The 17188-nt window shown below is 40.6% G+C and overlaps 1 protein-coding gene across 1 annotated transcript in view; it reads right to left on the reverse strand.

The window, feature by feature from the left end:
* LCTL (lactase like) overlaps positions 1 to 10406 on the reverse strand; it is a 16405-nt gene extending 5999 nt beyond the window's left edge. Inside the window, exons 1-11 of the mRNA XM_053464309.1 lie at positions 10356 to 10406; positions 8620 to 8683; positions 8035 to 8159; positions 5915 to 6075; positions 5728 to 5815; positions 3858 to 3967; positions 2983 to 3111; positions 2092 to 2187; positions 1916 to 1970; positions 795 to 956; positions 278 to 552 (exon numbers count right to left, since the gene is read on the reverse strand). Coding sequence (XP_053320284.1) covers positions 278 to 552; positions 795 to 956; positions 1916 to 1970; positions 2092 to 2187; positions 2983 to 3111; positions 3858 to 3967; positions 5728 to 5815; positions 5915 to 6075; positions 8035 to 8158 — 1200 coding nt within the window. The 5' untranslated portion in view covers position 8159; positions 8620 to 8683; positions 10356 to 10406. The remainder of the gene's footprint in view (positions 1 to 277; positions 553 to 794; positions 957 to 1915; positions 1971 to 2091; positions 2188 to 2982; positions 3112 to 3857; positions 3968 to 5727; positions 5816 to 5914; positions 6076 to 8034; positions 8160 to 8619; positions 8684 to 10355) is intronic.
* Positions 10407 to 17188: the final 6782 nt, after the last annotated feature.

Consider the following 17188-nt stretch of genomic DNA (forward strand, 5'->3'; position numbering starts at 1 on the left):
GAGTTAGGATATTAGTCTAGTTGATTGGGCTATGATAACAGAGCTAAAACATATACTAATAGTTAACATGCAGCTGTCTGAAAGCGTATTGTGCAAAACTAGAACTGTTTAAAAAACTGTTTGCAAAATTATTCTTAATCTGATAATAAAAAGTGGTGGGAGATTCCCTTTCATCCTCATGCATGTTTTTTCAGAGAAACAATGTGCTTGTATGATACTGAGAACAATGCAACAGCATATTCATTGTCTGTAGTACAGATGCCCCTATGCTAGTTACCTTCACAAAATTGAGAAGCCTACGGAAGCCCCACGGCACAGAATACAACCACTTAGACTCTGGCTCGGGCCACTTGGGGTCTACCAGCTCCGTTAGGTCCCGGTCAGTGAAGTAACTGGGACCTTGGGTGGATGGAAAATTCCTGCTTGTGATGTATCTTGTGGTGAAGTGGCCAACTCCGAGGAAGTCACTGGTACCCTTGATGTAACTCTTCTCCTGTGAGCTGAAGGTTGGAAGTCTCGACATGCCCAAACCCTGTTGAGCGCTCTTTTGACCTGAAAAAGAAAAAAAATAACCTTACTTTAAAATCATATTGACTAATAACCAAATCTAATATGAAGTGACAGCTGTACTGTATTTTAGCAGTGTATTTTCATTTAGAGAAAGAAATACGGTAGTTTTTATCTATGACCTTTTCGTTTAACAAGTAGACAGCAACCCAGCTCAACCATGAGTCCAGTGTCCACATTCATGGTGAAGCCGTTTGTGTGCAGTTTGTGTGCAGTTTCTCACTTGCCTATGTATTCTTTCATGATCTGTGGGTAGTCTCCGTTGTAAATAGGATTAGCAAACCATCCAAAATTGAACTGGACAAATCTCTCAGCGGCCTCAATGTCCTTCTGGCTGGAGATGTCCACAGGTTCTCCCCACTCAGTGGTTAGTGAAATACCCACCATACCTGGAGGGGAAAGTTGTAATGTCTTAGTAGGTGAACTGTTGAAACTATAACAGAAAAAATACATGATTCTCTATAATTTCTAAATCCCATATAACAAGAATGGAATGACATCTATGATATAAGATATATTTTATGTTATTAAGGTGAGGCTGGTCTAGGTGATATTTAACTAGCCCACTGGGTGAGCTTCCAGAGTCCAGGGACCAAGGTGCTTTGGGTGGCACCTCTATGTATTGTGTATGTGCATGGGACATGGCAGGTCTGGTGTGTGAGTGATCTGCTGCTGTAAAGCAATTAGGGGGTACAGGGGAACAAACTGGTACCTTGTCTATGGTGCCACGGAGTGTTGATTAGGCTTCCATTACATCCTTGAGCTGTGCATGACGATTGGAGCATTACAGGAAAAGCATGGAAGCATCTCTCTAGTCTAGATCTACAATATGGCCGACTACACAGGGCAAGTCTTAACAGGCAACTTTACCATGAGAAATGAATTAAGAGATGACATTCCTTGTGTTCATCTCTTTGCTAGCTGTGCTGTGTACAGCGGCAGACATTTTTATGTATTTTTTGCTCCTCCTCATAATACAGAGCCACTGGCCTGCAAGTACAGAGAAACTGTGACTGACGCAAACTTCTCGTGCAAACCATGGGATCCAGATGTTCAAAATCAGGTGTTCTTGTTTGCCTTTGTTTTCCAAATTGCTCAATAACAAAGACAATATGTGAACCAGCTATACATTTTATTACTCTAGAACGCTAAGCGAGGAAAAATAGGACACCAAGCTAGACGTGTTAGATACTCATAAATCTTTGGCATATTCTCTCTCTGGTGTTATGGGAAAGATTTATATCTTTTAAGGCCATTGGAGGGGTTTTGCTAATAACTTCTGTATGTGGTCAATAACAGCATCAATGTGCTGAAGGTGCAGAAATATACATTGGTGTCTAGGTCCTACCTTTCTGCTTGCTGCGCCAATGCTTGTTGTAAGTGTGCCACACCTTGGCATGAGCCTGTAACACACGTATAGAAAAGTCAAAACAGATCAGTTAGATACCTGTTTATACAGTGTTAGAAGTAATTATTAGATTACAAAATAAATGTAGCTGTTAAGTTGTTCTAAAGAATTCCTACCTTGATAAGATGATGGGCGACCTTATATGCACCCGTGCCCCTCAGCTTCAAGCCCGGTGCATGCTCTCCAGTCTCAAACCCTTCGACAGCCACTGACTGGAATACAAAGGTGGGTAAGCAGTGTCTGTTTTCCAGTGTAGCAGACTTTGTGGTGACTGTTTGCCCCAACATCACACATGTGAAAGCAGCTGGTAGGGATAAGCCCAACACAGTTTAAAGTTACTAAAATAACCTAGAAAATGAGAGCCATGGCACACAGTGTTCAAACAGCTCCCCAAGACTACGAAATGGAGCCAGATGGGAACCAATATCCCAAAGTGGGCTAACAATACTAAATGTGGAAGCCAGCATTGTAGTTTTGTAAAAATTATCGAAATAACTATTTTTGGTATGGGGGGGAGCAGCAGGACATCTGCCTGCTTGACTTGAAAAATATGGGCTAACATCTTATGCTTCCTTCTCGCAATTCTGAATACGTGCCAAGAGGTCATGATAAGTCTGATTTATCCAGGATTACTAAAGGCAATTCATCCTATCTGCCCTTTGTTGGCTCTTATTAAAGCACATTTCACTGAGTACAAGTGAGCGTTGGGCAGGATTAGCTGGAGGGTACTGTTGTACAGTCAACATACTCAGTGTGTTTTTGGCCTGTCGTATCACTAGGCCTGTTGGCTTGGAATGTGAAGTGCCTACATGCCCCTGTTTATAAAGAAAAATATTTAGCTGTCATATTGCAACACAAAGAGTTTAATCTTTGTGCAATCGCAACGAATTAGAACGCAACTTTACATTCCCCGCAGAAAAGGTTCGGCAGAGAAGAATGGCCTGGGCAGGGACAGTAAGTTCATTTAGTCCTCAATCTCGGTTCCGTTGGCAGTAAATTTAACTCACCCAGGGATTGTTGAACGTGATCCAGTGTTTCACTCTGTCTCCGAACCTCTCAAAGGACAGGTTGGCGTAATCGTTAAAGTATGTGACCATGCTGATATTTTGCCAGCCATTAAACTTCTCCTGCAGGTTCTAAAAAAGCCATAATTCAGAAACATTACATGGGGAGATCTTTTTTAAGATATAAAGGGAGAACTCTCTAATTGGGTATGTCTCTGTTACTTGTAATACTGGAACAATTAGTACTGGTTTATTATTTGGTAACTGAGCTGGATGTTGATTGGGATGAAACCTTTAACCATTTATCATAAAGAGCCAACCCTAGCAAGTTTCTCATGCAAGAAGACCAGAATGACCCCTTCATAATGCATGACGAAAAATGAATTATTTTTTTAACGCAACTAACATAAAATTCACTGATTAGTGCATAATCTCATGTGTTTCATGTATGCCATTCTCTCGGCAGCATAGAAAGAGTCAGAAATTGTTAGGCAACTGTAACCTGCAGGCAGTCGGCAAAGTGTAAGAAATTGGGTAAAATCCCGGAGATGTGCGTGGGGAGAAGTGATAATGGGCAGTGTAAAGAGGGCAGTTAGGAGGGTATTTAGAGATAAGAGATTTAGGGTATCAGAGCTCTGCAAGTAAGGGACAGAAGGTTCCATTTGGAGGCAGATGAAGAGCGATGGGTTCTGTCAAAGGCGTCCAGTATGGATTGGAGCAGCGGAAGATGTTAGAGGGTGAGGCCGATTAGTAATGATTGTAGCATTCTGGATAGGATATCACGAAGAAATCAATTGGTATTTTAGCTGTCATAAGAACATAATATTTAACATATATAAACTTTTACAGGTTTCTTACAGAATATTTTGTAGACTCACATGTGGCAGGTCCCAGTGATACAGTGTGACCACAGGGGTTATGTTCTTTTCCAAAAGGCCATTAATTAAATCGTTGTAATATTTAATCCCTTTCTCATTTACATTTTCAGCTGTGGAAACATGAAGTTTTAGGTCATTGCAAGCATGATGTTTAAATGTGATGACTTACAAAATAATACTCTAAAACATTTTTATTAGATACGTTTTTCCTTGTTCCACTGTGCAGATATTTAGTCCGTCTTGGTCCACCTGCTACCAACCTCCTCCTCATCATTGCCAGTTTCAATGTATTACTTGACCCCTCTTTGTACACTTTCTAGAATCCTGCAGAATCGGTTGGCAATTTGTAAATTAGTTCCATAAAATAATCTGTCATTATCTTTTACATAAAGTACTCTGTTTTTTATGTAATATAATATTGAAAGGTTATTGGTGTATTTGGCTCAATAAAAAGTTTAAGGTTCTAGATGGACAAAAGATTTACAAATACCGATTTTAAAACAAAACTGGCAAAAAGCAATCTCTTCTACACATAACATTATCCATTCAATTTCGATTAGAGAAAATTACTTCAAATTATTAAATTATTGGTATTTGACTCCGATAAGAGTTCAATGTACCCCGGGTCATCTAATATATGTTGGAGATGCACCAAAGATAAAGGTAGCTATATACATATATGGTGGTCATGTAATATAGTTAGTCAGTTATGGGATAAGATTTTTGACCTCCTCACAGAATTAATTAATCGGAAAATAACGAAATCCCCTGAGTGTGCACTTCTCCACATATTCCCGACAAGTATATCTATGGAAATGAAAATCTTATTAACTCATGCGATGGCGGCAGCCAAAGTATTAATTGCCAGGAATTGGAAAAGCAACCAAACTTTTTCCATTATTCAATATAAAAATCAGTTATTATTCCAATTACATATGGAAAAAGGTTTAGGTTGGATGGGTCCGAATCACTATAGAAGAAAATCAATATATGAGGACTGGATATCAAAAATCAACCATATTTATAATATCTTATAAATAGTACCATCGGCTCTTTTTTTTTTTTTTTTTTTTTTTTTGATATTGGATAATCAAAGAGAATGTAAAACTGTGATGTACTAAATGTTATTGTGATTGTGCAATATCCCCCTCCCCTTTCTTCCTTTCTGTATCCTTTTATGCTTCTGGAAAAAAAAAACAAATAAATAAACATTTGATAAAAAAAAAAAAAAAAAAAAAAAAAAAAAAGTTTAAGGTTCCTTTATAACAGCCTAATATAACACAATAGAGAGATGTCACGTCATACAGCAGTGGCCACCATTTTTGGTCGTCAGGGGTCAAGTCTTTCTGAAATCTTGTTATTTGTGCTGATATACTGAAATAAACTATACTGTGGGTAACAGGGCCATAGGTCATTAAGCATCCTGTGCTACTGAAATACCGACCAGTTGGCAACCCTAACTCTCACCAGCGAAGACCTCATTTTATGGGGCACCACATGGTCGCAGTGATCACAAAGTGGCTCACTCCTCATTGTGCCTCTTGCAGAATCCCTAAAGCTAACCCTGGTTGGGAAGTATGGCTTGAGGACTAAGTTTGGGGTCAACTATCATTTTTGGACTACCCCAGTGTTAGTGAACGAACTGTAAGACTTTATCTATACATTTAGATGCCATTCTTATGCATGCAGCTCTTTTTATTGTGCATAGTACCTGCAGTCCTGTAGTAAATAGGCACATGTATTAGAGCACGTGATTGTATTATGGGGTAGTCTAGTCCGGTCTAGTTGTAGCATTACGTCAGTTCTGTAATTAGGAATCTATACATGGTGAAACATTTATTGCAGTAAAGATGATTATTCACAATCTTACCACGAACCCCAGTAGGAATAATACGAGGCCACGATATAGATAGACGGTAATGGGAAACCTTTAGCTCCTTCAACAGCTCTGTATCATCCTGAAACACAGGGATGTATGAGACTAGGACAGAAAGAAGACATAACAGGGCATCTAGACGTATATAATGAGCTCGCCAGCTTCTATTCGCTGATCTCACCTTCACTTTGTAGTAGCCATCACAGGAGGAATCAGCTGTGTGGTTCATAAATACTTTCCCTTTCTTGTGTGTGAACACGTCCCAGATGCTCTGTCCTTTCCCGTCTGTGTCCCAGGCTCCTTCCGTCTGGTATGCTGAGCTTCCCACACCCCACATGAATGCTGGGCCAGAGAGGGGCAATGTGAGTTTGATATATAGATTCTTGATAGAGCTTTACTCTTAACGACGCTTTCTGCTCTGACATTCCATGTTGAAATGTGAATACTAATGGGAGATATATCTAATATAGGCTAATATAGCATGCTAATGTATAAATAGCAGAACAGCACTCCAATATTTCTGCTGCTTTAACCGGGCTCCACCAGCACCCCTAAATATCACAAATAAAGTCGCTCAGCACTCCAGTAGTTCAGTGAGGTATATTTAATTCAGCAACACGGCCAACGTTTCGACCTTATGGTCTTTATCGAGCCATGGCTAGGGTTGCTGTCTACCAGATCCACTACTGTGCTTCGTGTACGTTTTGCCGCCGCCATGTTCGTTTCTTCGGTATTCATGCTGAACAACGAAAACGCACCCTTCGTGTTCATTTCCAGGTTCTATCTGTGAGGTTGTTGTATGTCTTGCTGGTATTTTCTTATTATTTTTTTATTTCTTATCAGGACAAAATAATTTCTGTTAATTTATGTATCCCACGTATTGAACGGGGCACGTAACATATGCTAGTCAGCAATATATATGAAAATTATTTGTGCCCTGGAAAAAATGGCTGTATATCGCAAGACAAGTACTGTCCAACATGTACATGGGATGTGCAGACCCTTTAGGTTATGGGTATAAACTGTAAACTTTTGAGGGCAGCGTCATGAGAAATGTTATTCCAGAACCGATGGGGACATAGGTGCAGCTTCCCTTTACGGGAGATTCATATATCTGTATTATTGTTAGATTAATAATGAAGTGCATTAAAGTAGAGCTTTTAAGGGCCATTAAAAGCCGCCATGGCAATGTTCTAGGGTAGGGCATGGCTTATGAAATGCCAAGACTCTTGGCAGGAATTTGCTCACTGCCTTTCATGCGTGGTAATTTTAGGTATTCATAACTGTAAATACAATATTTAATGGAAAATCCACTTTAAAATAAATACTTTAATTCTGCCATAAGGTTTCATATTCATGCTAAAAGCTATGATTTTGGCTAAACAACAGGTCAAAAATATGTCTCTGAAAGCAATCTTAATGCAGAACAGCAACCTAACATTACAGACTGAAACATAAAACAGGATTAAAAAAACATAATTAGAAAAAATAAAGGGCTATAGTATCAACACTAGAAACTAAGAAACGCCTGAACATGGCGTTCTGTCTCAATTACCCCATTCAGTTATCCAACTCCAATGTTCAGTTATTTTGCCAGGAAGAACACACTGGCATCAAACATGTTGGAGTTATGGACTGGCTACAAGGTATGGAGTTCGGAAATGACTGCAGTAATAAGTTGCATTAATAAAATACCTGTATTTGCATTAAGTGTTCATATGATAGAGAAATGGGATACTTCATTCCAGGTAGATCATTGTAAATTTGGGATAAAGTAGGGGAGTAATGCCCAGGGCACCAGGCACAGAGGGGCCACAGCAGTCTATATAGGGGTTTGTATATTGACGGCACCCTCTTCCCATACTGGTAATGGTTGTGAGATGTGGAAGACATAAGAATGAAATTATTCCCTGTATACAATATGTAGACTATTGATGAGGGACACCGTTCATACAATAATGCCTATATTGTTGTAAGATGCCATATTCTGGTTTTGTGCCTCCAAGTATAAATCTCTAAAAGGTGGATGTTACCTCATAAAATAACAGGCAACATGTGAGCAAAGATAATGCGTCATCTTCTGGATCGGGGGCGAATAAATAAAACATTGAGAGTTTCGGGTGAGAGTGTCCCGACTTATCTAGTTTATGATGCAAACGTTTAATAAACCCATGGTCTGTCTCCTGCCTAATTGTTTCAATGTAAATGGTGCAAATAATATGGCATAACACACGTGCATACACATGGAACGTAATGCTCGGCTATGGATGCCGGGTTGACTGGGCTTCACGTGTTACTTACTCGGTGGGAATGTTCCATAATAAAACGATCCTCGGTCCGTCTGCGTCCACTGGAAATCACTTTCTCCCCAGGCGCAGAATATCAGGGGAAGCACCTGGAGCATCCAAATGATGCAGGCCATCATTCTGTAAGTGTAATAATGGGTTCTTCTGTTACTAAGAGATCAGGAGAGGTGTACCCATTATCCACATGTAATACATTGCTCAGGATCAGCATCCTGTTGTTAGGGCATCATGAAATTAGGCATCAAAGTTTAATTTATACTTATTTTGGATAGTTAAGAACATAAGTATAGGAAACAGCTGTGTAGCCCACTAAACCCCTTAAAAACAAGTTTTTAGTGAAAGCAGTGGCTCGCAGCTTTATGAATGTATATTGTAATTTAGAAATGCAGGATACTAAGTGAGTTAAATAGATGAGAACGGCAGATGGGTTACAGTCTAACCGCCCAACACAAGTCTTATTCACTGATGGTGACACTGGGTACCATTTGGAAACACAAAGTGTTTTCAGTTCTGTACTGCTTTTCACCTGATCATATTTATATCAGTAATCCAGCTCTCCGTTCCTCTGATCTGCCCCTACCTCGGTGACGTCCGTTACATTCCAGACAGAATATTAAACCTTCTCCCAGCTGTGAACGTACGGTCTGAAACAAAGAAGAGACGTCAGCGGATTTCTAAGATTTGGGGGATCACGGCTGGCATGGGACAAGTAAATCCTCGCAGACTTTAATACGCCTATGTTTCAGCAGCTGAGAAAACGTTTGCGGAATGCATCCATATTATAAGCGTAAGAGGATTTAATGTGACTCGAAGGCTCAACCTCATAGAAGCCAGAACCCCACAGGGGTTGCTAATATATTGCAGATCCGCGTGCTGCTCAGTGACGTAACACAAAATGTTGGGGCCCCTGCAAGCTGTGTTGTGCCCTATTCATACAGGTATCTTGTTTCAATATAAGTGGCTCTGCCTTGGAGCACGCTGTTGCGCATGTGTTAAATTGGTACTGATGTATGGTTATTTTAGGGAGCATATAAAAACAAGGTTTGTAGTAACATATGTCAGTGGTTTGATAACAAGCATTTTGTGCACGCCTGGCAATAAATCACTATAGGACTCATTCACAGTGTCATTAGTGACAGCTTCAAAGGGACCACTTGTGAACAAAGAAGATTTGGGGTCCCTCTATGACCTGGAAGCCTCTGCCACGGGTGCTACAGGGTCTATTAGTACACCCCTCTTGCTTCTAACCATTCTAATACCAAAAGGCATAATGAACAAATATAATTCCATACAAATTACTGGAACAGAGTAAACTATTAATTATTTTAGAAGAAAATTAAACTATATCATGTCATATGTGATCTACAATAAACCAATTATATAAATGTCCCAACTTCTTTGTGTATTAATATCCTTAATTCTACATATTTACTAATTATACATTTACAATGTATATAAAAGTGACAGAATGCTAAAAATAATAGTGACAAAATTATATTATATATTAAAATTAATATTAGAAAATTCTATACATATTCAATTATTAGTACCAGAAAAAAATCATCCTATTGACACCTGTGCCTAAATAAAAAGGAAATCAAATTTTCTTTTAATATTGTTTAAGCATACAATGTCTAAAATGATGTAGATTTTTATATGTAAAGTTATTGTGTATTACCAGCCATCCTATATTATCAGCCATCCTGTATTGGTGTAGATAAAACAGAAGCTCACTTTGTATTAGATTAGTGCTAACATTTTTGCAGAAATAATAAAAAGGGAACATAAGCAGGAAAAAAAATAATGTTTTATAAACTGCCACATCTGGCACTAATTTATAGGTATTACGCTGCAATTTTTTCAAAACAATGTGCCTCAGGTTTAAAAACAAATTCTGGCATCTTTATATTCTGCAAACAGGTCCAGTGGTAGAAGTAAGAAGGTATAGAATGAGCTCTGCTATTTAAATACCACCCCAAGTATTACTTTCTAATGTACCACTATATAAATCCCACCTGCACTGTCTACGGCCAGTGTGACGTTCTGATATAAGAGATAATAACACTAAAGATTCTGTACTAGAATTCTAGGTTCTATACTTTTTTAGGTACTTAGGTAAAGGAATTACAAGTAGGTTCTTTTTCCACAAAGAACAGAATGAGATGCCAAAGAGCGTGGTTTTGACAAAACGTTCTATCAAGCGTGTTTCATGTGATTTCCTTGATTTTCCTTGTTAATTCTCTGCTTGTGCTGTTGTAGGTTTCACTATATCTCAGGCTGTTAGGTGAGGGGCAGCAGTACCAAGATCCAGCTTACCTATGATGCTCTCTGATATCGTCCTGCAGTCTTCCCCATAGACTCAGATGGAATTATCAGCCCCCAAACACAAATGGTGTCACTGTTACCCAGTGTGATGACAAATCGAGAGAAGCATCTCGTCCTGCAGATCTCCAAATACAGCAAAACTACTAACAAAACAGAACTATCCAGGCAGGGGAAAATTAGCTGAGACCCACAGAACACAGAGAAAAGCCAGCTGGATGGGAGGATTTGGATAGTGCAAAGTATTGCAGGGAACTCATACCCGGGACACAGGAGAAGCTCGTTAGAGGCCATAAATCTGCGACTCCGGGGAGGCTACATCTTCATGACACAGAATATGATCATGAGATTTAATAATGAATTGTAAATAAGACAACACGTAGAATGCATCAGTTAATTTTGAGGTATGTGATAAAAGCTGGGAGAGTAGGTGTCCATGTATACAGAAAAGAAATTTGTTGTTTAGCTGCTGTTGAATTTCCCTTTTAGATAAAGTCTATAGTCAAAACTAGTATCATTTATAGGGGCAACACAGTAAAAAAAGATAATAAAGTGTTGCACAAGAAAATAGACGCTAAACTTATATGGTGGCAACGCTAGCCGCGGCGTCCAATGGCCCATCTTGTGATCGCAACTTCCATTGCCTTCTTTGCTTACGTGCCAGACTTACACGAGTCAAGGAAGTAGCAAGAACACATCCATGACTAACCATGGCCCTCCCAGCCGAATTCCCCAACCACACCAGAAATCAGGAATAAAGCTGGGAGTGAAGCTGTGTGTTTAGTGTTGCAAAGCCTGAGTGGAATGGACAGGCTGTCTGAAGGTGTGGGGGACGCGCTGCACCCACCCAGGCTCTATAATTAAAACTTTCCTGTTGTACAGCTTGTGTTGGTGGAAACAGACTCAATTAGGGGCCCTCGGAAGCTGGAGCGATGTCCTTCTGCCCTCTGAGAATAAAACTAATGAGTCTTGTGCTGGCAAATTCACCAACGCTAACTACTTCCTCGACAGAGAACCGCAACCCTGCATAATTCAGCACAATATTCATATACTTAGCACTATGAAGCATACAGTGTGACTGCAGGCAACAGGTGGCCGCTATATGTAGTGATTTGAACAGGGAGTGTGTATAACGGAAAGTCGGAGACAATTTTGCAGACATTTAAACAGAATGAGAGTGGAAACAATGATTATAAACCTCACAAACTGGATTACTATAGACCAATTTAGGCCAGCCAATCAAGTTGAATGAGCTGAACATATTTTGAGTATAACTAAAGCAAAAGATGATTCCAGTTGTGTTAATTGATGAAAAAAAATCTGGAATAGAATGTATTAGATTAGTAGATTAGGTCCTATCTGATATTGTAGAGATGAGGGAATTCTTTCAGGTAGGCCATGACACCGAGGTACCGACAGTGAGGGGCGAGATACACTATCACCAGAAACAGCAGTTGTCTAGAGGATCCCTGACATAGGAAAATCCCTGTAGGAGTGCAGTGGCAAGTCCCGTGGGTGTGCAATGGCAGGTCCTATGGGTGTGCAATGGCAGGTCCTGTGCGTGTGCAATGGCAGGTCCTGTGCGTGTGCAATGGCAGGTCCTATGGGTGTGCAATGGCAGGTCCTATGTGTGTGTAATGGCAGATCCTGTGGGTGTGCAATGGCAGGTCCTGTGGGTGTGCAATGGCAGGACATGTGGGTGTGCAATGGTAAGTCCCTGCTTGGTGGCTACCCAGCACCACTGAACAGACACTTGATACGGCAATGGAGGTGACACCAGCTGACATGGGACGCGCTGCTCTATGGCGGAGCGGGACACACCGGTTGGGTAAGTAGCTTGTCTAACGGTCTCAGGCTATGTCTATGGATCATTTTAAAGGGAATATGAGGAGAGGGTGATAAGGTCAGGACAAAATGTGGTTATTGTGGTTATCAACTGATATAATTTCAACTCAATAACTGGGGACTTCCTGCTTCTCCAGGTCACTCTCCTCTTTCTCCGGACAGGAGAGCGATGTTTAACCACGCCTACTCGCTACTCACTTCCACAACCCATTTAAACATCTCCGGGGATAGCCCTGCCTCCTCACAAAGCCACTCCCCAGAAAAGGGAGAGCTCCTGGTAGCCTATCCTGAGAAGTTCCCAGTATGCAGATTTCCCAGTATGCAGATCAACAAGGGATTGAGTAAACCTTCCTACGACCCTGCTGGATAAAAGGGACCAGTGGACCCAGGCAAAAAGGGTTGAAGACTTCACACACTTGTACACTCCTTGCTTCCTACAGTAAATGCTTCTATTTTATGTTTCCTCAACCATGGCCAAGAGAAAGCATTTTTACCACTGCAGCTGCGTTTTTCATAGGCACTGTGGTGGCACCTGGCCTTTATAATGACATTCCCACATGTACATGCGCCCCTATGTTTGTATTGTCTTTATAATGACACTGAAATGTCCCGTAACCTGAGGGTTCAAATTGCTTTAGGCATAAAACCAAATTAGCAGTTTACACTCAAATATTATTCATGGTGGTTGTCCCGTACACATGCCTTTACCGATTGATTGAGGTTACCTGTTCAATTACTGCTTTTTTCTATGAGGTTTATGTAATAAACTATGTAAAGTCCTTCTTAACAAGTCTTCTCAATTTCCTAAGAAATAACTAGATGTTCTCATCTGTTAATGCTTCACGTCGTTACGCATACTGTCCAGCAGGGAGCGCTGTGCACCAAGGAGCCACACAATTAAAAAGTTTTTTTTGTTCCTGCCTGAATTTGATCATAATCAAAATTTGGATGGGGCTGTAGTGGGGAGGGGAAGTAAACAACTCAGCTAAAATGACATTTAAACTCCATAGGCCTAATGCTGCTGAAATGCATTACCAGAATTCTGTAGCAATCCGTAGAATCCTTTTTGTCTGGCTTCATTACCCATACCTTCATTCTTTCTGAATATTTGTATACCATACAAGGTTGCTTTAAAGCCCTCCTTTATTATCTAGTAGCAGTATGTTTATAGAGCTTTCATAAACAGCGGTGATATTTTCTAAGCAGTAAACTAAACACTCAGTAGTTTCTCTTCCATGAAAAAGATGTATTCTTAATTTGAAAGATGGCGAATAGACACCATAGAGCAGCATAGGTATTCTCACTGGAGAGATTTCAGTTCGAAATCTCACCAGCTGGTAGATATCTTCCATGAGGTCCGTTGAATGATTTAGTGTATTCCCAAATGTCTTAGAGAGAGGGCCGTGCATCACTATGCCGGGCATTACATACCTCTGTGGCTCTTAATGGGTTAGTCAAAAGTTGGGCAACAATATTCATCACCCTTTTCCAGACAGAGCCATGGGACCTTAAGTCTCAGTTTGCCTAGCCCTAGTATAGCCGCCAGTGTTTGAGGCCCAGGATTGCTCGTAGCTATGGTGTGTTTGCATTTGGCTGGTACTTTGTTGTTTCTTCACTTGCTTGGTTGCATGAGCATAGAGATTTGCTGTCTGTTTGGGAGCTGCTTGTTTGTTTTCTGCACCTGGCTGAGAAGGTTTTAGGACTGACGTGTGAAGAAGCAGTTACATGGAGTAGTACATCTTTTAATGCTTGCTAGGTTAGTATCTACTCAGTGGCTGTCAACAATGTAAGGATAAGACAGAAGCAGCAAACTTCTCTGTTTTTTTTTATGTCAGTACAAGCATACCCCCGCGAGGAAGGACAAAGTTACAGCACAAGCATTCCCCCACGCTTGCTTCGTGAGAACAGACACATAACAACATGTCTTTTCAGCGTCTTTTGTGCGATTTGCATTTTGGGATAGAAATGACCTATTGCAGGGCAGTAGATGCTCTGGACCCCATTGTGTACGATAATGTGATGTATGCCTGTATTTTATATCTTACTGATTGTGCCCTATTTCTTCTATTTCAGACTTTACTTTAGAGAATGGAACATTACTGCCCTTCCATTCAAGCTTAGCCTTCCATTGAGACAGCCATTGAGTGGCACGGTTTTCCATTTAGTGATACTTCCTTGAGGGACGTGGCCTTCTAGTAAATGAGACTGGTTTTCATTGCGTGACATGGCTTTTCAGTGAGTGAGAGTGTCTTCTCACTGAATGATATCACCAACCAACGAGTGAGACTGCCTTTCACTGTCTCCACCATCCAGGGGATGAGAATGCCTTCTCAATGCTTGAGGCTTCCACTTACTGTCATATTTTCAATGAGCGTCTGAGGCTTTGGAGTTTTTTCTTTGAGTTTGTCAGCTTTTCATTTTGACCAGTTCCTACCTGTTATTATCTTAATTTACAGTGAAGGCTGGAACACAGGGAATGATATTGCAAAGCTGATCCCTGTGACATATACTACATCATGACTCACGTTTTGGTGAATCAGTATATTCATTTAGTACATTCGAATGTGCCAAGTGTACTTGATCTGTTGTCAAAATCTGTGTTCCTGTGATAAAGATCGCAAGAGGTTTGAACAAACATGCTAAAAATGGCAAAGAAGTCAGTCTGGTACAATGTAGGGGTTAAATACCAATTCATAACTCATTACACAACCCGTGATGTGTTGTGTTCCACTTAGAAAAAAATATTAAAGAATTATTTCTGGGAAGGGTTGGGCATTGAGCCGTACTAGGAATGATGTATCTGATGCTTCATTTACTTATAAAAGTGAAGCATCAGATACATCACTTATAAAAGTGAAGCAGCGCCTTTATTAAGTTATTAATAAATGAATTAATAAAATATGTTACTTTCCCACATTCCCACCTCACAAGGAACAAGCACATTAAACAGCGCCTGTGTAGTCATCTCTCCCTATTAAATAAACCACTGATGGGAACTTCAGAAGGTTGCTTACCTTGGGACAAGTAAATTATTTCCTTATATCACTTACATTATTATAAGTGTTGGAAAGTAAAACGGGAAATCAACTCAAGAGCTTATTAGCCAGATTTATATCACTATTTGTGATAGAATTTTAAAACATATAAGATTTTTTGTTGTACTCAACTACATAGTTTCCAACCAACCCCTTTCAAAGCCCCGCCATAACAGCTCTTTCTCGTCCAAACCCTCTTCGTGGTATTCCCCTCTCCTAACCATTTCTGTGCCAACTGCCCCTATTTGCAACCCCTGGTAAGGGATAATTGGTGAAAGAATACACAAACAGTATTTCTCCCAAAACATGGTGTCTTTCCCCTTTGTGTTGTGAGTATGTGACTGTGAGTGCATTAAACATAGAATTGCTGCCTGTCTAATCTGCCCATTTGTCCTGCTGTTAAAACTCAGACTATGTCCTTGGTCTTGTCTGAGATTCAGGCAGGCCTGCAATGGACATCTGGCACACCAGGCAAATGCCCCATCAGCCACTGGGCTACACTGCCCCATACTCATCAGATCTGCCACTCCAGCGTGTGGCTGTTGGATTGATACTCCTGGCCACATGCTACATGAGCATACAAATTGTAACATGTGGCTGCTCAAATCCAGCCGTCACCGCACTTATCAGATGGCCACCGGCTTTAAAGTGCCAGGGCCAACTCGTCATCACCAGTCCGGCGCTGCATTTAGGATAGCTTTTTGCCTGTCTAATTTAAGTTCTGTCACTGTATTAGCCTCCACCATTCATGCACATACACCGAATGGTTGCTTCGAAATTGGAGTAAAGTAAAATGGACAATTCAGAGAATGTGGCTTTTTTTTCTTCTTAGAGTTTGTACAGCGGTCAGCATGGTCAGTGAGGAGCCCTACTGTGCGGGGCATGAGATCACCGCTCTGGTACAACCACCTCTGCCAAATGACAGAAATTCCTGCAGTTTCCTATGGAACTGAGCGTCTCATTCAAGACTGGAGATTACCTCATCCCAAGCATTGCACCTGGGAGAGGAGGTGAACAGGCCAAAAATAAAAAGGGGGAGGGGGGTGTAAGCAGTGGAAAGTACCCTGCCAAACTTCACAAAGCTACTGCCACAAGTAAGAGAGGATAAGTGGTCTAGTATTTGTAAATTAACATGGAAAAGCTATGTCACCGGATCTGAAATCATGAGCAAATTGTGACATTGGTTTATATACTTTTTCACTGTCAAATAGTTTAATCTGTGCAGTGAAATTCATAGAACACCAGTTTCCTCTACGAATGCCCCCTGTAAAAAAGGACAGAGTTTTTTTTGCGCTTTATTAGTTCCATCTAAGGAGCTCAGCGACCTAACCGTTCTCTTACTTTTCCAGTCTTATATATTTAGTGGTTTGTAATAAGCTACACGATAGCAAATAGGAAACACTTCCCAAATCTGGCTTTGAATTGGATGGCATTCTAAGTTTTTTGTATTATAATGGTAATTTTGTGTTTTTGGAAATTTAACAGAAAAAATATATATATAAACAATACCGCTGATATCATCCAATGTAGCCATGGTAGGTTTTTAACCATTTGCCTTCCAAAGATGAATGAAGCACTGTTATGCGAGCTAATCCCACTTTGGCAGTGAATGGGTAGAGCGTGGTGATGAAGTTCTGCAGAAACCCAAGTCATGTTATTTTGATCGGAGGAACAATGCAGACATTCAGTGATGGGGCATGGTTACAGGAGCAGAATCAGCATCTTCTGAACATCTCAAACATCAAAGGACAGAAAGGTCTTCTGAGCCAAACCTCACCCCTCCTTCTACCCTCTTTCCCCCTACAGGAGCTCCTCTGCTTTCTGTCACAGCCACAGGCAGTTCCAGCTCCATCCATTTCTGATTATTTCTTTTGGTTATTTAACCTGCCTGGAATGCAGCCCTGTGAAATCGCATTAACTCTGCTTCCCTTCAGAGGTTTCTGGTCC

Source organism: Spea bombifrons, chromosome 4 (genome assembly GCF_027358695.1).
Source record: "Spea bombifrons isolate aSpeBom1 chromosome 4, aSpeBom1.2.pri, whole genome shotgun sequence".
Taxonomy (NCBI): Eukaryota; Metazoa; Chordata; class Amphibia; order Anura; family Pelobatidae; genus Spea; species Spea bombifrons.